We start from the raw sequence: 20605 nt of genomic DNA on the forward strand, positions 1-20605 counted from the left end.
GATGTTCTCGGCACCTGTGGTTCATTCAAGTCATTGATTGGCTGAAGAATCCATACAAGGCCTTAATTGACAGCTGATTGTAAGGAAACCCCAAAAACCCGCAGACACTGCGGCCCCCTGGAGATTCAGTTTGACACCCCTGATCTAAACCCTCCCGAACACTGGATAACGCTACAACCAATTATGCGTTTGCCCTCTGGGACTACAGCACAGTTGGCACTGGTCTGGCAGGGTTAGGATTCCTGATCCCCAGACCACGGGGACCAGCCAAGCAGCTGATTCTAACCCAAAATAAATATATCACAGGAGCAGAGTGACTCGTTCAGCGTGAGTGACGGCTGTCCGTGCCGCACGCCCGCGCGTTAATGACGGGCTGCGTCCAGCAGGGGGAGCCGCGCGTGGGGCAGGGCGGGGCGGGGCAGGGCGGGGCGGGGCAGGGCAGGGCGGGGCGCTCACCATCCTGCAGATGGCCTTGGTGTCCTCGGTGAACTTGTCGCTGTACTCCTCCTGCTCCTCCTGCACCCTCTTCTCCACCTCCTCGCGCTTGACGCGCTCCTTGCGGGCCCTGAAGGGCGAGCGGCCGGCCGTCATCTCGTACACCAGGCAGCCCAGGCCCCACCAGTCCGGGCTCATGCCGTAGCGCTCGTTGTTTATCACCTCGGGGGCTGCGGGGGTGGGGGGGGGCACAGCGCATTCCCACCGTCAATCACCGGCACTCAACGACCACGGGCTCTCTCACTCCACCGAGAGCTGGCCTCACTTCCACATTCAGCAAATGGAATTCAAATTCTCTTAATTTAGCCACTTTTATGGTCCACGAAACTGGATTTCAGTCGATATCCCGAATTCGCTGAAGTGAAATGGAACCGACTCTAAATCTGACTAATACCTCTGATACTGAACAAACTCCTCCTTCATACCATTGCCTAATATTGAGTTCAAGCATTACTTTTGGCAACAATGACTCCTTCGCCTCTTGGAAATGTCAACTGCCATTCACGTTCATTTTAGACAACATCTCCAATGGAATATCTCTTTTATGGATTACAGTTCTTTCCTTGCCATTTTGGTTCTCATGTAATTCTACTGAAGAAGTACCAGTGAGGGGTTTTCAGGCCCCATGAAAGGAGCTCACATTGGGCCACCACACGCTACCCCATCCCTGCACAAGTACAACACACATTTCTGAAGGCCTGTTTCAGCCAGGGCCCTTGGAATCATCCTACCCCCCATGTGGTGCCCCCGCACATACCCATGTACCCCACCGTCCCGACTCTGCCGCGGATCAGCTCCCCCTCCGGCACTTTGATGGCCAGGCCCAGGTCTGATATCCGGATGTGACCTGCAGCAGCCAGAGAGACAGGGCTATGAGAGGACCACCTGTGTACACACAGTCAATATTGTGTGTGTGTGTGTATCTGGGTCTGTCTGTGTGTGTGTGTGTGTGTGTGTGTGTGTGTGTGTGTGTGTGTGTATGTATCTGGGTCTGTGTGTGTGTGTGTGTGTGTGTGTGTGTGTGTGTATCTGGGTCTGTGTGTATCTGTGTGTGTGTATCTGGGTCTGTGTGTATCTGTGTGTGTGTGTGTGTGTGTGTGTGTGTGTGTGTGTGTGTGTGTTTCTTGGTGTGTGTGTGTGTGGGTATCTGGGTCTGTGTGTATATCTGGGTCTCTGTGTGTGTGTGCGTGCATCTTGCGTCTGTGTGTGTATCTGGGTGTGTGTGTGTGTGTGTGTATCTGGGTCTATGTGTGTATATGGGTGTGTGTGTGTGTATCTGGGTGTGTGTGTGGACAGAGGCAGCAGAACATGGAAAGTTTAAATTTAAACTGCAATAAAAAATAGTTCAAGTAAAGCATGAGCGACAGATATCAAGCGGTCCATAGCAACACCCCAGCACCATCACACACACTGTCCATAGCAACACCCCAGCACCATCGCATACACTGTCCATAGCAACACCCCAGCACCATCACACACACTGTCCATAGCAACACCCCAGCACCATCGCACACACTGTCCATAGCAACACCCCAGCACCATCGCACACACTGTCCATAGCAACACCCCAGCACCATCGCACACACTGTCCATAGCAACACCCCAGCACCATCGCACACACTGTCCCTAGCAACACCCCAGCACCATCGCACACACTGTCCCTAGCAACACCCCAGCACCATCGCACACACTGTCCATAGCAACACCCCAGCACCATCGCACACACTGTCCATACAGCACAGACTGTCTGTACGGCGCAGACCGGCAAATATAATTAATGTAGGAATATGTCACATATACACAGTATGCATTTTAGAACAAGTCATGTTTAAGGTACAGTCCTTCAGGGGGAAAACCCAATAAAGCAAGTGTATAAAAATGGGTTTGTCGAGGGACCTGAGATTACAATGTGTTGCTTGGCGGGGAGCCAGAGGATGGCGTAAGCAGCAGGCGTTGGGGTCAGATAAACAATCGAAGCGTACTTGTTTGAAATTCCGGAAATACGCAGCACCAGCCTGAACAACACACGGGTTTGCCTGCACTTGAAGTGTGCGTACGTGTACCACAAAGCAGCATAACACTCACCATTGTCGTCTAAAAGAATATTTTCTGGTTTTAAATCCCTGCAAAACAAACACATGGACATTAATTATGATGCAAAGTAAATATATTTAAAGGGTATCAATGCCTTTTTTTTTTTTCTTAAAGGGCTATGTTTGGCAAACATCTATCATAGAACATGCACTCTACACATTCTTATGCGCTTAGCTTACCTGGGTAAGGATTCCATTCGTAAAAGGCACTCTAAAGACTTAGGCAGATTTATTTTTAACTGTGGAGTCCATCCAATAGAGTACTTTCTCAGGGTTTCAGAACCATCCCAGGTTCCTTTTTACCTTTTTTTTTTTTTTGTGACATTTTTACCTCTTTTTTTTCAGATATTTAGCATTTTATTTTTACTGCTGTTCTCACCTGAAGATGGTATAATAGATGATACTTTCATCAAAGCGATGCATTGACGTTTCGAGCAGATATTATTTTATCCATCAATGAGGTTATTTTGAAAGTACTAGATACCCTTATCTGATGAGTGCTTTTATTTATTTTATTTATTATTCATTTGGAGTTGGAAATGACAACAGGGATAAAAACAGAGTGTTCATTTTTCAGAATGGTGGAATCGTGCCAGACAAAATCTGTCTCAGCTCGATTTTCATTGGTTGCCCATTGACATGATAGACGTTCCGGGCGGGTCGTCACCTGTAGACGATGGACTCCCGATGCAGGTGCTCTAGGCCGCAGCAGATCTCCGCGGCGTAGAACTGCACCCTCTCCTTCTCGAACCCGGGCGTGCCCATGTTGTAGATGTGAAACTTCAGGTCGCCTCCGTTCATGATGGTCAGCACCAGACACAGGGCGTCTTTGGTCTCATAGGCGTACGCTAAACTCACCTGGGGGCGCCAAAAAAGACATAAAAACCAGGGCAATGAAGTCTGAACTGGAAGATAAGCTGGAAGATAGACACTGGCCAGATCTGTGGAAGCTGGGTGTACACATAGAGGAATCCTTTTTCGGTCTTTTTCGGTCTTTTTAGGTCCCTCTCACAGGTGTGAAGTGTGCAAGCTCACAGACAAAGAGCCATTTTGCCCAACAAAAAAACCCTTTTTACTCACAGGGTTCCTTTTGGAACCGTTTTTTCTGAGAGTGTCAGCTAAAAGCAAGCGGTTTTCGGGACTACATCGCCCATAGCATATCTATGTATCTCTATTCCCAGATATAGGGGCACACACGCCGCTTACACGGGCGTTTGGAGAACGAGGGATGTGCTGTTATGAGGGATGAGGGATGTGCTGTTATGAGGAATGAAGGATGTGCTGTTATGAGGGATGAGGGATGTGCTGTTATGAGGAATAAGGGATGTGCTGTTATGAGAGATTTGCTGTTATGAGGAATGTGCTATTATGAGGAATGAGGTATGTGCTGTTATGAGGGATGTGCTGTTATGAGGAATAAGGGATGTGCCATTATGAGGGATGTGCTGTTATGAGGGATGTGCCATTATGAGGGATGTGCTGTTATGAGGGATGTGCCATTATGAGGGATGTGCTGTTATGAGGAAGGAGGGATGTGCTGTTATGAGGGATGAGGGATGTGCTGTTATGAGGGATGAGGGATGTGCTGTTATGAGGGATGAGGGATGTGCTGTTATGAGGGATGAGGGATGTGCTGTTATGAGGGATGAGGGATGTGCTGTTATGAGGGATGAGGGATGTGCTGTTATGAGGAATGAGGGATGTGCTGTTATGAGGGATGTGCTGTTATGAGGAATGAGGGATGTGCTGTTATGAGGAACGAGGATGTGCTGTTTTGAGGGATGTGCCGTTATGAGGGATGTGCTGTTGTGAGGAATGTGCTGTTATGAGGAATAAGGGATGTGATGTTATGAGGGATGTGCTGTTATGAGGGATGTGCTGTTATGAGGAATGTGCTGTTATGAGGAATGAGGGATGTGCTGTTATGAGGAACGAGGATGTGCTGTTATGAGGGATGTGCCATTATGAGGGATGTGCTGTTATGAGGGATGTGCTGTTATGAGGGATGTGCCGTTATGAGGGATGTGCTGTTATGAGGAATGTGCTGTTATGAGGAATGAGGGATGTGCTGTTATGAGGGATGTGCCGTTGGAGCAGAGGAAGGAGACTCACAACAAATCTACTGTTGACTTTCTCCAGAATCTGCTTCTCATTCAGCGCCATGGACTCGCCCTTCCGCTTCTTAATCCTCTTCTTCTCCAGCTTCTTACAGGCGTACATCTTCCCTGTGGCTCGCACCTGGCACGCACACACCTGGGAAAACACCACACACACACGTGCGTACACACACACACACGCACCCACACACACACGCGCACACACACACGCACACACATACACACACACCAGACTGTGAAACTCCCTTCCTTTCTTAACTGCTGAACACAATGCACAGCACCATGACAGTGCTTTATTGGTTCACCTTTCTCGTAATACAACACTTTTCTCTGTGGTCTTACCTCGCCAAATCCCCCCTTCCCCAGCACACGGTACTGTCGAAATGTGTCTTTAGTTATCGGTTGCCTGAAAGCAGAACATCTGCGATTATTTGACTGAATGAGACATACTTTTTTTTCTTTTTTTTTCTTTTTCTGGTAAGTTGCAGAAGCTCAGCCAATTTGAGTGAACTGTGTGACACTTTCTTTGAATAGTCACTCTATATCCCCTTCCTCTGTAAGCGGTATATAGTACATTTCATTAGCACTTCACACATATGGTGTTAGGTCACCACTGATGATTTCAAGTGAATCAGGTGTGATGATCTATGCGACAATCTTGTGAAAGAACATAAATAATTTAAGAGCACCTTTAAAACCGGAGCAGTGTTGTTGCCGGTTTGTGTTCTGCTATCCAAAACATTTATTTTGCTGCCACGAAATGACTACCATGTGACACATTACTACCATGTGACACACACCATATTCTTATACAATGGAATTTATTATTGTCTATGTAGTGCTTATAAAGGTGCTATGTGCTGCTTATGAACCACTCATAGAAATATAGCACTTACGGAAAATATTGGCAAAAATGTAAAATAATTCTTATAAATGATGGTACATATAATCACAAACCTATGTACGTATGCAAATATAAATAAAAACCAACCTCTCCAACATTTTCCACTGGAGGAAGCGGTCAAAATACAGGCTGTTCTGGTAGTCTGAGAAGGGGGTGCCACTCAAGTATTCATGGAGGGCCCTGTTCAAAAGACACAGATGACACGGTCAGTCCCCCTGTGACCTCGAAGGGTTTTCGTCAAAAGCATAACAGAATTAATGAAGTGAATGATTTCTTCCATGCTCAAATTACCAACTTGGTTCTTGTAATGATATGCACGTATTATGGGGGACATGAGATATGCCTGTTCAACCTCTTGCCACTGTTAAAAACTTTAGCCTGTATTCACACGTGATTGGGATACAGGGCGGCCTGTAGCGTAGTGGTTAAGGTACGTGACTGGGACACGCATGGTCGGTGGTTTGATCCCCGGTGTAGCCACAATAAGATCTGCACATCCGTTGGGCCCTTGAGCAAGGCCCTCAAGGGGAGGATTGTCTCCTGCTTAGTATAAACGTCGCTCTGGATAAGAGCGTCTGCCAAATGCCAATAATGTAATGTAATGTATAATCAACTGTACGTCGCTCTGGATAAGAGTGCCAAATGCCATTAATGTAATGTAATGGTTGGGAAGCCCATTAATTTGTTCAGTGGCCAGATATTTGTTCTCTAGCACCTCTTGTGGGGCTAGTAATGTAAGGCTTGCCTCTTATTTCTGCTGATAGGAACATAAGATTGTGATTGTGCTGTGTGAATACATAGTTATCCGTAGAAGTTGTTGCCTTTTTCTGAGAAGCTACTGCCATGCACCCCTTTGAGCAATTGGTGCAAAAAAGTTCTTCCCTGTCCCATTACCAACCATAACACAAAGTTTTGTGGCATTACGTGAATCTGTTCGGATGTTCTGTGCCTTTTTGTGAAAAGCCACACCCACTGCACAGCCTCTCCATGGCCAATCAGTATGAAAAGTTAATTAGTTTGTCCTTGTCCCATGACCAAGCTTTTCACACAGTTTCATACAAATCCATTCATAACTTGGAGATGTCCAGCTAAGAAATTAACATATGGAATGCGGCAAAAAAAACATAATTTCCATCAACTCAGGTGCACATAGCCAACAGACCAATTACAAGTTTTCTAAACTTTGAAAGGTAATACAGGACATGATGTTGGAATGGCAGACTTTAAAAGGAATATGGGGGAGGGTTGTTTTCAGTTGGAAAAATACTGTCCGAACAGGTTTCTTTGTGTGTAGAAAGCATTTAGAATTCATTAATGGCTTTTACCAAGTATTTATTATTTATTATGTGTGCTTGGTGTACTTTCCTCGGGGCTTATTTTAAGATCCGTATCAACCTTCCAAGGAAAATGTATTATTCACTTCCAGCAACCAGAGAATAGGCGCATTGGGGGCGACATTGGCTCAGGCGGTAAGAGCAGTCGTCTGGCAGTCGAGGTGTTGCAGGTTCGATCCCTGGGTGTGTCAAAGTGTCCCTGAGAGTTGGTGTCTTGCATGGCAGCCAATCGCCATTGGACTGTGACTGTGTGTGTGTGTGAATGGGTGAATGAGAAGCAATCGGTTGTACAGCACCTTGGATAAAAGCGCTATATAAATGCCAACCATTCACCGTTTACATAGCATCTGAGGGCCGGTTTACCTTCTGCAGTCACTGAAGATCTCCTTACTGGGACTCAGCTCCAGGTTCTGCGTGCACTGCTGCCCATAGCCCTCCGCTATCTCACACACACAGTCCACAGACTGAAAACACACACACACACACACGTACATAAACACACACACAACACACACACACACGCACAAAAACTGAATCAATTCAACTGAACTTTCCCCACACAGAACCCACCCCAGGCATCAGATGGCTGAAAATGACTGCTGCAGTTCCACTGAAATCCCCAGGCAGGGATGCCAGGGATCATGCGGCCCCAGGGGCCGGGCCCTGTTGTGTCTCCGGCCCTGAAGGGCATGCCCGTACCGAAGAACACACCTGTTTGGTGAGGAATTTATGGATGATCTGGTGGCCGTGGCTCTTGCGTTTCTCGTCCGGCGTCACCTCGTAGTCCTCCTGAAATAAAGACGCAGCCCAGTCAGCCAAGTGGGAAGACCCACAGACAGACAGGCTGTTGGCCAGTCGCACAGCGACTGGGTCCTGACACTGCCACAGTCTGCCTATTCCCGCTTCCCTGTTCTTCCCTGAGGCAGCGTATAGTGGCTAAGTTTCTTGACTGGAATGAAGGTTGCTGGTTCAAATCCCAGTGTAACCGCAATAAGATCCATGCAGCTGTGGCCCCGTGATGACTCAAAATCAACTCCCAAGTCACTTTTATTGTTTAAAGCAGTTTAAATAGCTAAGGTAATGTATTTTCCGCGCAGAGGAAAACATGCCACTAAAATACGTAACGCAGGAATGCATACGGGCAGACGGATGCTGGAGCTTGTATTTGTGAATTTGATATTTGTTGTTTCCCCGCCCTGCTGCTCCGGCCATGACATCAGCCTGCTGTCGTCACAAGCGGGGATAAGTGCTTCCAGCAGGTCTTCGGAGAGAAGTCTCAGAACACAGGAAATAAAAACAGATGGGGTTTGGAGCCTCGAACGTGGTGAGATTATACTTCTGGAAGTTCACACTGCATAGTTACCGTTTGAATTTGTTCGTTTAGAACAAACGGATGAGTGACGCGATGATGAAATGCCGTATCCAGGACTGGTCAGACGGGGCCAGTGTGGATTGCACACGCCATCAAATTCAGATTTCAATTTTTAAGTGGAAAACGGAAAATAAAGGAGCAATTTTAAGAATGCATTGAAACGCATTGAATCGATATTCAGGTTGAGTTCGGTTAGCAGAACGAGAGGGCACAAATGGAAATTGGCAAAGGAGAAATTCCGTACAGATATTGAGAAGTATTTTTTTCACACTGACAGTGGTCACTGTGTGGAATAGCTTGCCAGTGCATGGAGTGGAGGCAGAAACACTGGGGGTTTTCAAGACCAGGCTTGATACAGTGCTAGATACTATTTAGCTTTTAGGCAAATTAGGCAGTAGGTGCACTTAGGGGTAGGAAAAGGCCTGCTCTCACTGTTAACTTATGTTATGTTATGTTATGTTATGTTATGTTATTACAAAAATGAGCGTCATGAGAAGATATCAAATGCGGTACGCTGTTTTTTTAATATGTGAAAATATTACGATTTATAGCTACATCTCGCTGGGCCTTGTGCTGGTATTGCATAAGGGAACAGGTCTAATAGAGCTCTACCCAGTGGTGATCTAAAGGCAGGCTGACAGGCTGTGCATCCGCTGGTCTGTGCACCGTGGTGGTGATCTACACACGGTGCCCCCCTCCCCCCCTCTCCTCTGCACCTCCGCTGCCTCCCCCTCCCCCTCCCTGCTCCCCGTCCCTCATCAATCACGGGCTCCCGCCAAGGTGCCATTACCCGAGTGTCTCCGCCGAGCCACCTGCCCGCCCGCCCCGCCGCCCGGCCCCCCGGCGGCACTGGAGAGACCTCCCCCCGCGTAACGGCGTGTTGCCGGGCGACGGCCCTGTCAACAGCGCGGCATTCCTGGAGGTTTTTGAGTTTCGCATCGCGCGGAATCCCTGTCCCCGCGGCGTCATGGGATACCACCGACGTCACGGGGGGGGGGGGGGGGCCTCGCTGGGTTTCCATTCCAACTGCCCCCCTGACCCCCCCCCACCCCCCTCACACATGCAGCTTCTCAAATGCTGTCAGCCAGGAACTCAGTAGAGGTGGACTTATATTCCCCAGACTATTCCCGTGAAGAAGACACTGCCTGTGACAAAATGCTGAACCCTTTGAAGACCAGATTATTATTATTTTTTTTTTTTTTTAATTCAAAGTCAGAGTTCATTGCTTTCAGTTACCTGTAGTGATTGTTACATCAGCTTTAGGATATTCAGTTAACTGCATTTTAGTCACATATTTGTGATCTTACACAACTTAAGTGGTTAAGTATTAACACGTTTTAAGGACAGTAAACTATAATTAGTTATTCATTATAATAACTTGATATGAATTAATGATTTAAGCTCACTTCACTTGAAGTCTGAATGGGTGAAAGGTACTTTTGCCGTTGGTATTGTTACAGCTGCGTTTCCGTCTCTCAGAGCGGGGGGAGCGGGCCGGGATTTCGTGGCGGTCGTGAACCCTCACCCCTCTGAGGCAGTCAAGGACACACTGCGCTGACGTGTGCCGAAGAAAGGAATCCACGCTAACGCTATCCGCCCACGCTGTGACATTATTTTATCCTCCAATCAAACAAAAACAAGTTGGGTTTTTTTTTCGTTTTCTTAAAGCAGCGAGGACGTCACTCCTCCTCGGCCGCTGAAAGACGGGCGAACGCGAAAACAAGCGTCGCGCGCAGAAAGGGCCAGGCTGGCGAACGCGAGCAGATTAGATCTGTCCTCCTGGCGCGCTGGAGTCGAGACGGGTTTGGGTTGATCCCCGCGGCCCGGGCCTGCCAAAAGGGCACGGGGCGTTTCCTTTTCCCTTTCGTCTCCTCCTGGGGGGGGGGGGGGGGGGCGCCTCCGCACACCCCTCCCCGGCCGCAGATAACAATCGGGCGGCTCATTCCAGCACCATTATCCCAGCCTTTCAGGAAGACACGTTACACAATGCAGCCTCCCAGCAGCGCTCCACAGCCCAGGTCCCGCTCACCACTGACGTCAGAGAGGATCTGAGAGCCCCCCAGGCACATTCCTCCTGCGCTCTTTATGTTCCCCCCGCACAACCCCCCCCATACACACACCATACACCGCACACACACACACCATACACCGCACACACACACACCACCACACACACCATACACCACACACCATACACCGCACACACACACCATACACCACACACACACACACACCACCACACACACCATACACCACACACCATACACCGCACACACACACCATACACCACACACACACACCATACACCACACACACACACACACCACCACACACACCATACACCATACACCGCACACACACACCATACACCACACACACACACACCACACATCACACACCATACACCACACACACACACCATACACCTCACACACACACACACCACACACCACCACACACACACACCACCCCCCCATACACACCACACACACACAACCCCCCTGCATAGACACCACACACACCACCCCCCCCCCGCGCGCCACCACCAATTCAAATATACCGCATTTGCATGACAAGAGAACTTGCACTACTCTTCCTCTCTCCCTCCGTGTCTCTCTCTTCCTCTCTCTCAGACGCACTCTTGTTCCTACACTATCATTCCTGTCTTCTCTCTCTTCCTCTTACTCACCCACTCTTTTCTCCCTCCCTCCTTCACTCACGCTCACGCTTCCCCTCTCTCCTTCCTCTGCTTACACAAACCTTTTGCCCTTTCTTTCCGTCTCTCTCCTGCTTCTGCTCCCCCGGCCTACGTTGACCTGACTTAACTTGCTGTGTTTAACGCCGTCTCGCACCAGCAGCAGCAGCAGCAGCAGCAGCGCAAGGCTCACTGAAACATGAGCCGTTCAAATGCGCTGGCGGTGCGCATTCAGACGTGGAGGTGTTTTGAAAACAAGCAACAAACCCTCTCTTTTAGCCTTAGCTAGTTTCTCATATTCTCAGAAAGTAATGGTAAGGTTTATTTTTTCTCTCTCTCTCTCTCTCTTCCTGGGTGATATTAGTCCGAGTGCCGGTTCATAACTTTTGGGTCGGCAGCCTTGTTCGCTTTTAGATCCAGCGGTCGCACATTCTGAGAGGCAGGCCGCGGGAAACAATAGCTTCTTTCACTACAGCCTGCATGCCTCCTCAGATATTTTTGGATTTACTTTAAAGATTAAAATGTGTCATGTGGGAGGCATTTCGTCTAGACGTAAAAAGAGTGGGGCTGTGGGGGTCTGAAGGGGAAGGGGGCTGATGTTTTAATTATTACCCCGCTGCTTTGCCCCTTGTGTGCCAGCAGAAGGAGGGTTTTGGGGGGTCTGTTTGAACAAGGGCTCTCATATCCACCGGCGGTTTCGCGGTGACAGCAGTTCCACGGTAGTTTTGTCCTTTTCAAACGATTGAAAATAGACATTTTGTCTTCTGTGGGATTATGAACTACAATTCAAGTTTAATTAAAAAGAGCGGTACAGGCTAGGGAGCCGTCCTCAAGGGCAGAAACAGGTTGGTTTTCCACCCTGGGAGTCAGGTGTGAAGATCAGTAGCACTAATTACCTGGGAGAAAAGAAAACCAGGGCTGGATTTGGATTTGGAAGGCCAGAACTGAAGATCCCTGGTATACACTCGCAGAACACTTTATTAGGTATTTATTAGACTTAATTTTTCTGCTGTATTGGTCTTCTGCTGCTGTAGCCTACACATACCACTGTTGTAATGTGTGGCTATTTGCATTACTGTCACCTTCCCGTCAGCTTTGACCAGTCTGGCCCTTCTCCGCTGACCTCTCATTAATAGCACGTTTTCGGCATTAATAACACAGACCCTGCGGCCCACCAGGATCAGGGACTTGCCACAACATCAGTGCAGAAAAGGGTGTTGTATATCAGAGTTGAACTAATGAGCTTACATTAAACACAGATCACGGCTTGTCGGCGTTGATCAATCAGAGGAAAGGTGTGGTTAACAATTAGGTTGTCATTTGTACTTAACAGCTTGCTGAAGGATTTTACGTGTTGGTGTGGGCCAGCGCTAGCTGTTGCCAAATATATGAGGAATGACATGTTCTCACAGTCAAGAGGTAAAGGCCACGACCTGGAAGGAAGTATGCATATATGTGTGTGTGTGTGTGTGTGTGTGTGTGTGTGTGTACGTATATGTGTGTCGCTGTGTCAGTGAGTGTGTGTGTATGTGTACGTGCATATGTGTGTTGGTGTGTGTATGCATAATATATTTGTGTGTATGTGTATACTGTATGCGTGTCGGTGTATGTGTGTGTGTGCTTTTATGTGTGTGTGTGTGTGTGTGTGTGTGTGCATGCTTTTATGTGTGTGTGTGCGTGTGTGTGTTTGTTTGTGTGAGTGTATGTGTGTGCGTGGGTGTGTGTGTGTGTGTGTACTGTATGTGTGTGTGCGTGTGTGTGTATACTGCATGTGTGTGTGCGTGCATGCTTTTATCTGTGTGTTTGTGTGTGTGTATGTGTGTGCACATGTCTAATTTAGTTACCATGGCATCCAGCAGGTGTGTGTGTGTGTGTGTGTGTGTGTATATACTGTATATGCGTGTGTGTGCATGTTTTTATGTGTGCGTGCGTCCGTGCATGTGTGTGTGTGTATGTGCGTGTGCACACGTCTAATTTAGTTACCATGGCATCCAGCAGGTGTGTGTGTGTGTGTGTGTATACTGTATATGCGTGTGTGCATGTTTTTATGTGTGCGTGCGTCCGCGCATGTGTGTGTTTGTATGTGCGTGTGCACGTCTAATTTAGTTACCATGGCATCCAGCAGGTGTGTGTGTGTGTGTGTGTGTGTGTGTATACTGTATATGCGTGTGTGCATGTTTTTATGTGTGCGTGCGTCCGCGCATGTGTGTGTTTGTATGTGCGTGTGCACGTCTAATTTAGTTACCATGGCATCCAGCAGGCGTATGCAGCACTGGAGCTTCGGCCGGGTCTCGCAGAACAGGCGGAACAGCTCTCTCCCGATTGGCTGCCTCTCGCACAGGCTGGTGTAGTCCCTCTCTGTAACACAGGCCAGCACACACACACACGCACACGCACACACACACACACACACACGTCAGCACCGCCGCCTCTCGTTACACGGTGTCTCGCTCACTCAGCGGCCTGTCCGCAGATCATTCGCGTCTGATTAGCGCCGTGGCTAAATGTCATCAGACAACACCCACACCCCCCACCCCCACCCCACCCCACCCCGGCCGCCTCACTTAACCCTGGAACGAGCCCGTCAGGGGTGTCGTCATCGCCCCGCCCGCTCACTCGGGCGCTTGGAAGTCGCGGGGGATTTCTAAAATAAACACGGCGAGAAGCAGGGCCGCGCAGAGAACAACGCGGACGTCGCCACACCGTTAGCGCCTCCGCGCTATCTGTCCCCTGCAGGTGACTCGAGCGTCTGCTGTTACTCTCATTCAAGGACCATATATTCTACACTACGAGGGAGACTCAATAAGAATATTCAATGACATATTCTTTTTGAAAATATTTTCACTACAAAATGATTCATTTTCATTTAATTTCACACCATTTTGTCAGCCAAGACACTTGTACTGTGTCAAAACATTTAATACATCTTTTCTACCATGTCTCCGCAGGATATGTGCAGACAAAAACAACACACACACACACACTCAAGCATTCTCTGGAAGTGTTGCCCTAAGCAGATTCTCTGTAACCGGAGGAGAAAACCTTTTTTTAACCACATCAATATTATAATACCTTTTTAATAAAGTTGCACTTTGGGTTCATAAATAGAAAATGACCAGTGATGAATAAGTGATGAGTTGTTTGGGGAAAAGGGCCGAGGGAGGTAACTCCCACAGAGTGTTTGTGGAAGGTGTGGAAGGTGTAGAAGGCGTAGAAGGTGTGGAAGTTATAGAAGGTGGTGAAGGTGTGGAGGGTGTAGAAGGTGGTGAAGGTGTAGAAGGTGTAGAAGGTGTGGAAGGTGGTGACGGTGTGGAAGGTGGTGATGGTGTAGAAGGTGGTGTAGGTGTAGAAGGTGTAGAAGGTTTGGAAGGTGTAGAAGGTGTGGAAGGTGTAGATGGTGTGGAAGGTGGTGACGGTGTAGAAGGTGGTGTAGGTGTAGAAGGTGTAGAAGGTGTGGAGGGTGTAGAAGGTTTGGAAGGTGTAGAAGGTGTGGAAGGTGTAGATGGTGTGGAAGGTGGTGACGGTGTAGAAGGTGGTGTAGAAGGTGTAGAAGGTGTGGAGGGTGTAGAAGGTTTGGAAGGTGTAGAAGGTGTGGAAGGTGTAGATGGTGTGGAAGGTGGTGACGGTGTAGAAGGTGGTGTAGGTGTAGAAGGTGTAGAAGGTGTGGAGGGTGTAGAAGGTGGTGAAGGTGTAGAAGGTATAGAAGGTGTGGAAGGTGGTGTAGGTGTAGAAGGTGGTGAAGGTGTAGAAGGTGTAGATGGTGTGGAAGGTGTAGAAGGCGTAGCCTCACCGATGCTGCTGCCCAGCTCGGCGCACTGGCTGATGTGCGGGAAGCGGAGGATGTCTTTCCATTTCTTGCTCCTTCCTTTCCGCTTGCCTCCTCCACCTTGGGGGGGAGAAGGAGCAGAAGACGCCGGTGAGAGGCCGTTCTCCAGGCGCGTCACACTGCACACACAGCGCTCCCCCAGCCCTCTCCCCCAGCCCTCTCCGCACAGCCCCCGCAGCCATGGTTTCAGCTCTGAGTCACGCTCAGGGCTGAAAAAATGCACCACGTCGTGACCTCCACTGAGCGAGTAAATGAATTAATTAAATCGTGACCTAAGCCAGGTCCTCCACTGTGCTGGGAAATGAATGAGCTTCACGCTGTGAGGAGAAAAAAAAAAAAAAAAAAAAAAAAAAAAGCTTGGCTAGAAATGTTACTTTAATTATATGGTTGTGTTGTTTCATAACTGTTTTCTCCCTTTTCGTAAGATACATTTCAACTTACCAATGAACCAAATGTTTATTTTTAGTTTTCAAAGACAAAAAAAATAAAAACACATTTGGCCAAAGATAAGTCCACCCTCTTCTCTTGCATAGTTCCATCTCCAAGCCAACTTAAGTGACGACTTTAGAGATTAATTATTAAACCATTAGCAACAGTATAGTTAGAGCAGTCTAATGTCCACAATCTATAATTAACAGCGGAGACATCTCATTGATTCATGGGTTCTTCATAGTGCATTACGCTACAATGCCACTAGAGGACTTCAGGACGTGTGCAGAGCTAGGTCTCTCTCACACACAGCGCATGAAGCCTTCAGGTTCACATATGAGTCCAAGGCCCCAAAGTGCACACTTCAAATAGACATCTGTCCAGACTTTACACAGGACACGGTGTTATGTCTAGAAAATGACTTATTTTAGTTGTCTGCCCTCATTGGCTGTAGATGACATGGCCATGAGCACGTGCTGCTGACAGAGCATGTTTCAGGGTCTCCCTCTCGCCTGTCCCCTCTCCCCCTGTGAGAGCACACTGCCCTGGTGTAAAATCTGGCTATGACCAGCTTAAAATACCAGCTACCAGCTGTTTCAAAGCATACTTTGAGCTGGTCAAACCACGTTGAGTATGGAGCTGATCTAACCCGGTCAACCAGCTACCAGCTGTTTCAAAGCATACTTTGAGCTGGTCAAACCACGTTGAGTATGGAGCTGATCTAACCCGGTCAACCAGCTACCAGCTGTTTCAAAGCATACTTTGAGCTGGTCAAACCACGTTGAGTATGGAGCTGATCTAACCCGGTCAACCAGCTACCAGCTGTTTCAAAGCATACTTTGAGCTGGTCAAATCACGTTGAGTATGGAGCTGATCTAACCCGGTCAACCAGCTACCAGCTGTTTCAAAGCATACTTTGAGCTGGTCAAACCACGTTGAGTGTAGAGCTGATGTAACTGGTCAACCATCACCATCTGTTTCAAAACGTAGCTTGTTTTTTTCAGCAGGGTATCCATCCACACCTTGGCGTTAGGTTACTGCACTGCAACTAAAATCTAGGCCCTCGAGACCATTCTTTTATGGTGCCATTTAATGTTCGATAAACAATGGAAACTAAACTTGTAAAATTGCTTTCCTCTTCAAGAGGGTATCCCAGAAGGCCGAGCGTGCACATAATCAGAATCCCGAAACATCAAACAGTCCGGCTTATGAGCAGATGACAAAACATACTTCTGAAATAATATAACCTCAAACTCATGAGATGATCTCCGATAGGAACCCATCGTCAAAAGTGCTGGCTAAGAAAACATTCGCTGTTTTCCTTCACTTGAACCAAGCTCTGGGAGGAGCAAGTGTTGGCGGAGGCCCGTTTAGATGTTATTTCACTACTGGGAGGAACTGGTTTTAATGGGGGCCTCATTGCGTGTGCGCTCAGCAATGAACATCCGCCTGTTTTGCGAAGCGTGTGTGGGCTCGCTGCTTTACGGGCTAAAATGAAATCATGGTCCCGGTGCGTAGCCCATGTACAATTTATCACGTTTGACTTCCTCTCTGAATTCCCATCCTCCCTGCCCCTGCTCCAGTCAAGCTCCAGGGACTGGGGCCGACACTGTTTGGAACGGGAATATGTGACATATTCCAAGATTCGCCTTGTGAAGCAACGCTCTGCCAGCTCGGATACCATCGCTGTGAACAACACCGCATATGTTTCCAGCGTGGCTCACACACACACACACACACACACACACACACACATGCACACACACGCAAACACACACACACACAGACACACACACACACACACACACACATCCACCGGAGCTGGGGCAAGACAAACTGCACTCTCCGTTTGTTTCTTTTAGCCAAATCAGAGCCCCCTCCCCCCATTTTTCTTGCGGTCAATTCCCTAGTCGATGGTGACACCTTTAAGGAGGTCAGGATTGGAGAACCACCTTTAAAAAAACAATTTCCGCCCTGATTTCTCATAAGGGTTCGTTTTTTTTGGGGTTTTTTTCATTCATTTGCGTGAGGGAGGATACGAACATCTTAAAGTAATAACCCAAGAATTCTCCAGTACGTCATACTCCTCGGCCCTGACTCAACTTTCGCAGGTTTTCACAGCTTTTTCAGCAGAAACTGCTGCCGTTGATTTTCCTCTCGGGGGTAGCGGCCGACCCGAGTCTCGTCCGCGTGCCAGAGATTTCACCAGGCCTGAAAAGGGGGGCCTGCGTTTGTGCTCACAATATACGCAAATAATTACATTCATGGAGGAGCAGCAGCAGCCTCGCTGTTTACACCACAGTGCTGGTCCGATGGGGGCAGGCGGGCTGGGGCCGGGGCAGCTCGAGATCGCCCTCTCGCCCCGCAACGTTGAGCCAGAGATCAGGAACAAAGTCACATCGGTGATCATTTCCATAAGAGTACCTGATCTATTTTGGCCACCACGGTTGGATTCCTAATCTCTGGATCGGCGTAATTTTATTCCCCCATCTCTGTGTCTTCCCTCCTTTCTCAAACTAAATCTTGAGGAAGACACTTAAACGGCGCGTTGTCAAGCAGAGTGTTCGGTTGCCGTGAGGGAATGGGGGGGGGTCGTGTCCCCGTGACGCAGGCAGAGCACCCCCCCCCCCCCCCCTCCTCGGGTTACTCTGCACCTGCACTGCACAGCAGATCTTCCTCTGCGGCTCCGACTGCAGCCTGTCCCTGCGCCCTGAGGCCCATGCCTTCAGCCCATCCCTGCACCCTGGGGCCCATCCCTTCTGCCCGTCCCTGCACCCTGAGGCCCGTCCCTGCACCCTGAGGCCCATCCCTGCATTCTGGGGCCCATCCCTTCGGCCCGTCCCTGCACCCTGAGGCCTGTCCCTGCGCCCTGAGGCCCATCCCTGCATCCTGGGGCCCATCCCTGCGCACACACCAGCTCTCTCCTCACGCCACCCTCTGTCTCCCCCCCCCCCTTCTCCAAAACATTCCTCATTCCTTTTAAACACAATGAAGAGCGCAGAAGAACTAAAAGCGGTTCCCCAAACAAGTGTGTTCTAGGGTGGGACTGGTCGATTTAAGGCAGCTATGCATTACGAACAAGGATGACAGCCAAGTCCACGGCATCACAATGGACAACTGAACTGTGTAATGTAATTGCCCTGTGCAACCTTACCTTTGACCTTTCACAAATTAAAACATAAAAATAAAACTAAACTGATTTGATGGGCTCCACCCAGTGCGGCAGGATTGCCTGCAAATAAAAACATCTGGTGAATAAGTTTAATTGAATTTTCGTGTCCTTGCCAAAAAGGCCCTTCTAGCACGCAGTGACCGAGAAACCACATTCCACAGAAAAATTATTTGTATGTCTTGACTCAAACCCATCCAATCCGTCCAGCTTTTTTTTTCTCTTCAAATGACCAGCCACAGAACAACACACACCAAATCCTTTGGTCTTTTTTCGCCATTTCACTATCAGGGTTATGTTCAACGAATTCAAACTGTAACGGCGGATCGTTTGAAGGGAATAAACTGTCGTTTTGCAGAGCGTACGTGTCACACGCCAGGCCCAGAGTACTGTGACTGACGGGGGGGAAATGGAGCAGTCGATAATGAGGTGTTGCGTAACCGGCGTTCTCCAGCCGCAGGGCCCGGTGCAGATGCGAAGCGTGTCCTTCACATTCGCGAGACGGACCGCCTGATAATACACCTCTCGTCCAGACCGGCTCGGGAATAAATCGGTCCGCTGCAGACCTGTGCTTCGAACCCGTGTCCGTCAAGGCTCTCCACGCAGTGAAGTCACGCAGTAATGCAGTGCTTTTCAACCTTGGGGTCGCGACCCCACGTGGGGTCCCGCGGAATTCAAATGGGGTTGCCTGAAATGTGTAGTAATTGATTTAAAAAATAAAATAAAAAATTTTATCAAGCCTTGTAGCTTACCTAACTGTACATGTATTTCCTGATCAGGGAAAATGAAATGTCACTTTGTGCACTAATCTGGCTACTCTGTATTTGCAACACAGTGTAACAGACATGATCAAGAACTAATTCTAGAAAAAAAAAAGTCTCTGGGGTCGCCAGAAATTTGTGGTCACGAGCCAGAAAAGGTTGGGAACCGCTGCAGTAATGTCTCTTTAACGGGCCTGGGACCATCGTCCACCCTGGTGTCTAGTTTGGACGGAAAACTTTGCGAGTGGGACTGGGCGGGGCACGTAGCGCAGACGAGGCCGCAGGTGGAAAGCGAAGGGGAATTCCCCGGTGGACTTCCTCTTGGCTGCACATCTCCATGCGGAGGGAATGACCCAGAACGGGGGACAGAAAGACTGGACTCAGCAGCGCCATTCCCCTTCTCTTGTGCTTCACTTTCACATTTGGGCTTTTTGCCATGGAGCTCATTACTGACCCTATCTGAGATACACAGACTCAGGTTTGAGACTGGTTCTCATTGGCAAGTTAGCTGCCATTTTGTGCAATCTGGAGCCAGAGATTGTGCAGTATGGAGACGGGCGACCCTTATGTTGTCACGAAGTCCGGGATGGGTCCGGGCACGGTATGATTGACAGTCCAGGGGCCATTACTAAACATGCCCTGCGTCCCCGCTAGCCAGCGCTGCCTCTGAATGGTCCACAATCACGTGACAAATCGGCACGTGGGAAGACATTGTTGTTGCGGGTCAAATTTTTGACTTTGTAGTTTGACCGCAGGGGATGAGGGTTGTAGCGTAGAGGTTAAGGTACATAACTGGGGCATGCAAGGTCAGTGGTTCGATCCGCGGTGTAGCCACAATAAGATCCGCACGGCCGCTGAGGCCCTTGAGCAAGGCCCTTAACCCTGCATTGCTCCAGGGGAGGATTGTCTCCCGCTTAGTCTAATCAACCGTACGTCGCTCTGGATAAGAGCGTCTGCCAAATGCCATTAATGTAACGTAATGTACCATTGGACTTCTAATTAATTGGATGGCTTAAAGACCTATACTGGACCCGACTGCACTGGTGCCAGAGAGCAAAGTCACTCACCCAGTCCAGGAAAAGCGTTAAACACGAAGCCTGGTTCATTTGCACACAGAGACACAGCGATTAGGCTCCATGTCCCTCTGCAGGCTCAGATACGGCCTGCAGACACGCAGAGCTCTGAGAATCAGTCCCAGAAGACGTCTGGTTGCACATGCCAAGCAATTAAAAATCTGCTCAACAAGGGCAATTATCAGCGTGGCTGCCCGGTGCTATATGTTCAGTAATTTCACGTTCAAGAATTAGTTGCTTTTTATAGATCTGCTCAAATTAATTTCAAGCCCCGGTTGGATATACCATAAGTGTTTCAGGGCAAAAAGCCCTAGATAACTTTTTAAGTAATGAAAAT

The 20605-nt window shown here is 48.6% G+C and overlaps 1 protein-coding gene across 2 annotated transcripts in view; it reads right to left on the bottom strand.

The window, feature by feature from the left end:
* grk5l (G protein-coupled receptor kinase 5 like) overlaps positions 1 to 20605 on the bottom strand; it is a 54422-nt gene that overhangs the window by 4981 nt on the left and 28836 nt on the right. Inside the window, exons 2-12 of one of the 2 annotated variants that reach the window (XM_061260126.1) lie at positions 14801 to 14896; positions 13256 to 13368; positions 7655 to 7732; positions 7307 to 7407; positions 5697 to 5789; positions 5048 to 5111; positions 4701 to 4841; positions 3256 to 3446; positions 2581 to 2618; positions 1253 to 1342; positions 457 to 665 (exon numbers count right to left, since the gene is read on the bottom strand). In XM_061260126.1, coding sequence (XP_061116110.1) covers positions 457 to 665; positions 1253 to 1342; positions 2581 to 2618; positions 3256 to 3446; positions 4701 to 4841; positions 5048 to 5111; positions 5697 to 5789; positions 7307 to 7407; positions 7655 to 7732; positions 13256 to 13368; positions 14801 to 14896 — 1214 coding nt within the window. Of the gene's footprint in view, positions 1 to 456; positions 666 to 1252; positions 1343 to 2580; positions 2619 to 3255; positions 3447 to 4700; positions 4842 to 5047; positions 5112 to 5696; positions 5790 to 7306; positions 7408 to 7654; positions 7733 to 12854; positions 12865 to 13255; positions 13369 to 14800; positions 14897 to 20605 lie in introns of those variants that run through there. The other variant, XM_061260127.1, reaches the window with a different exon arrangement.

This window comes from Conger conger, chromosome 11 (assembly GCF_963514075.1).
Source record: "Conger conger chromosome 11, fConCon1.1, whole genome shotgun sequence".
NCBI lineage: Eukaryota > Metazoa > Chordata > Actinopteri > Anguilliformes > Congridae > Conger > Conger conger.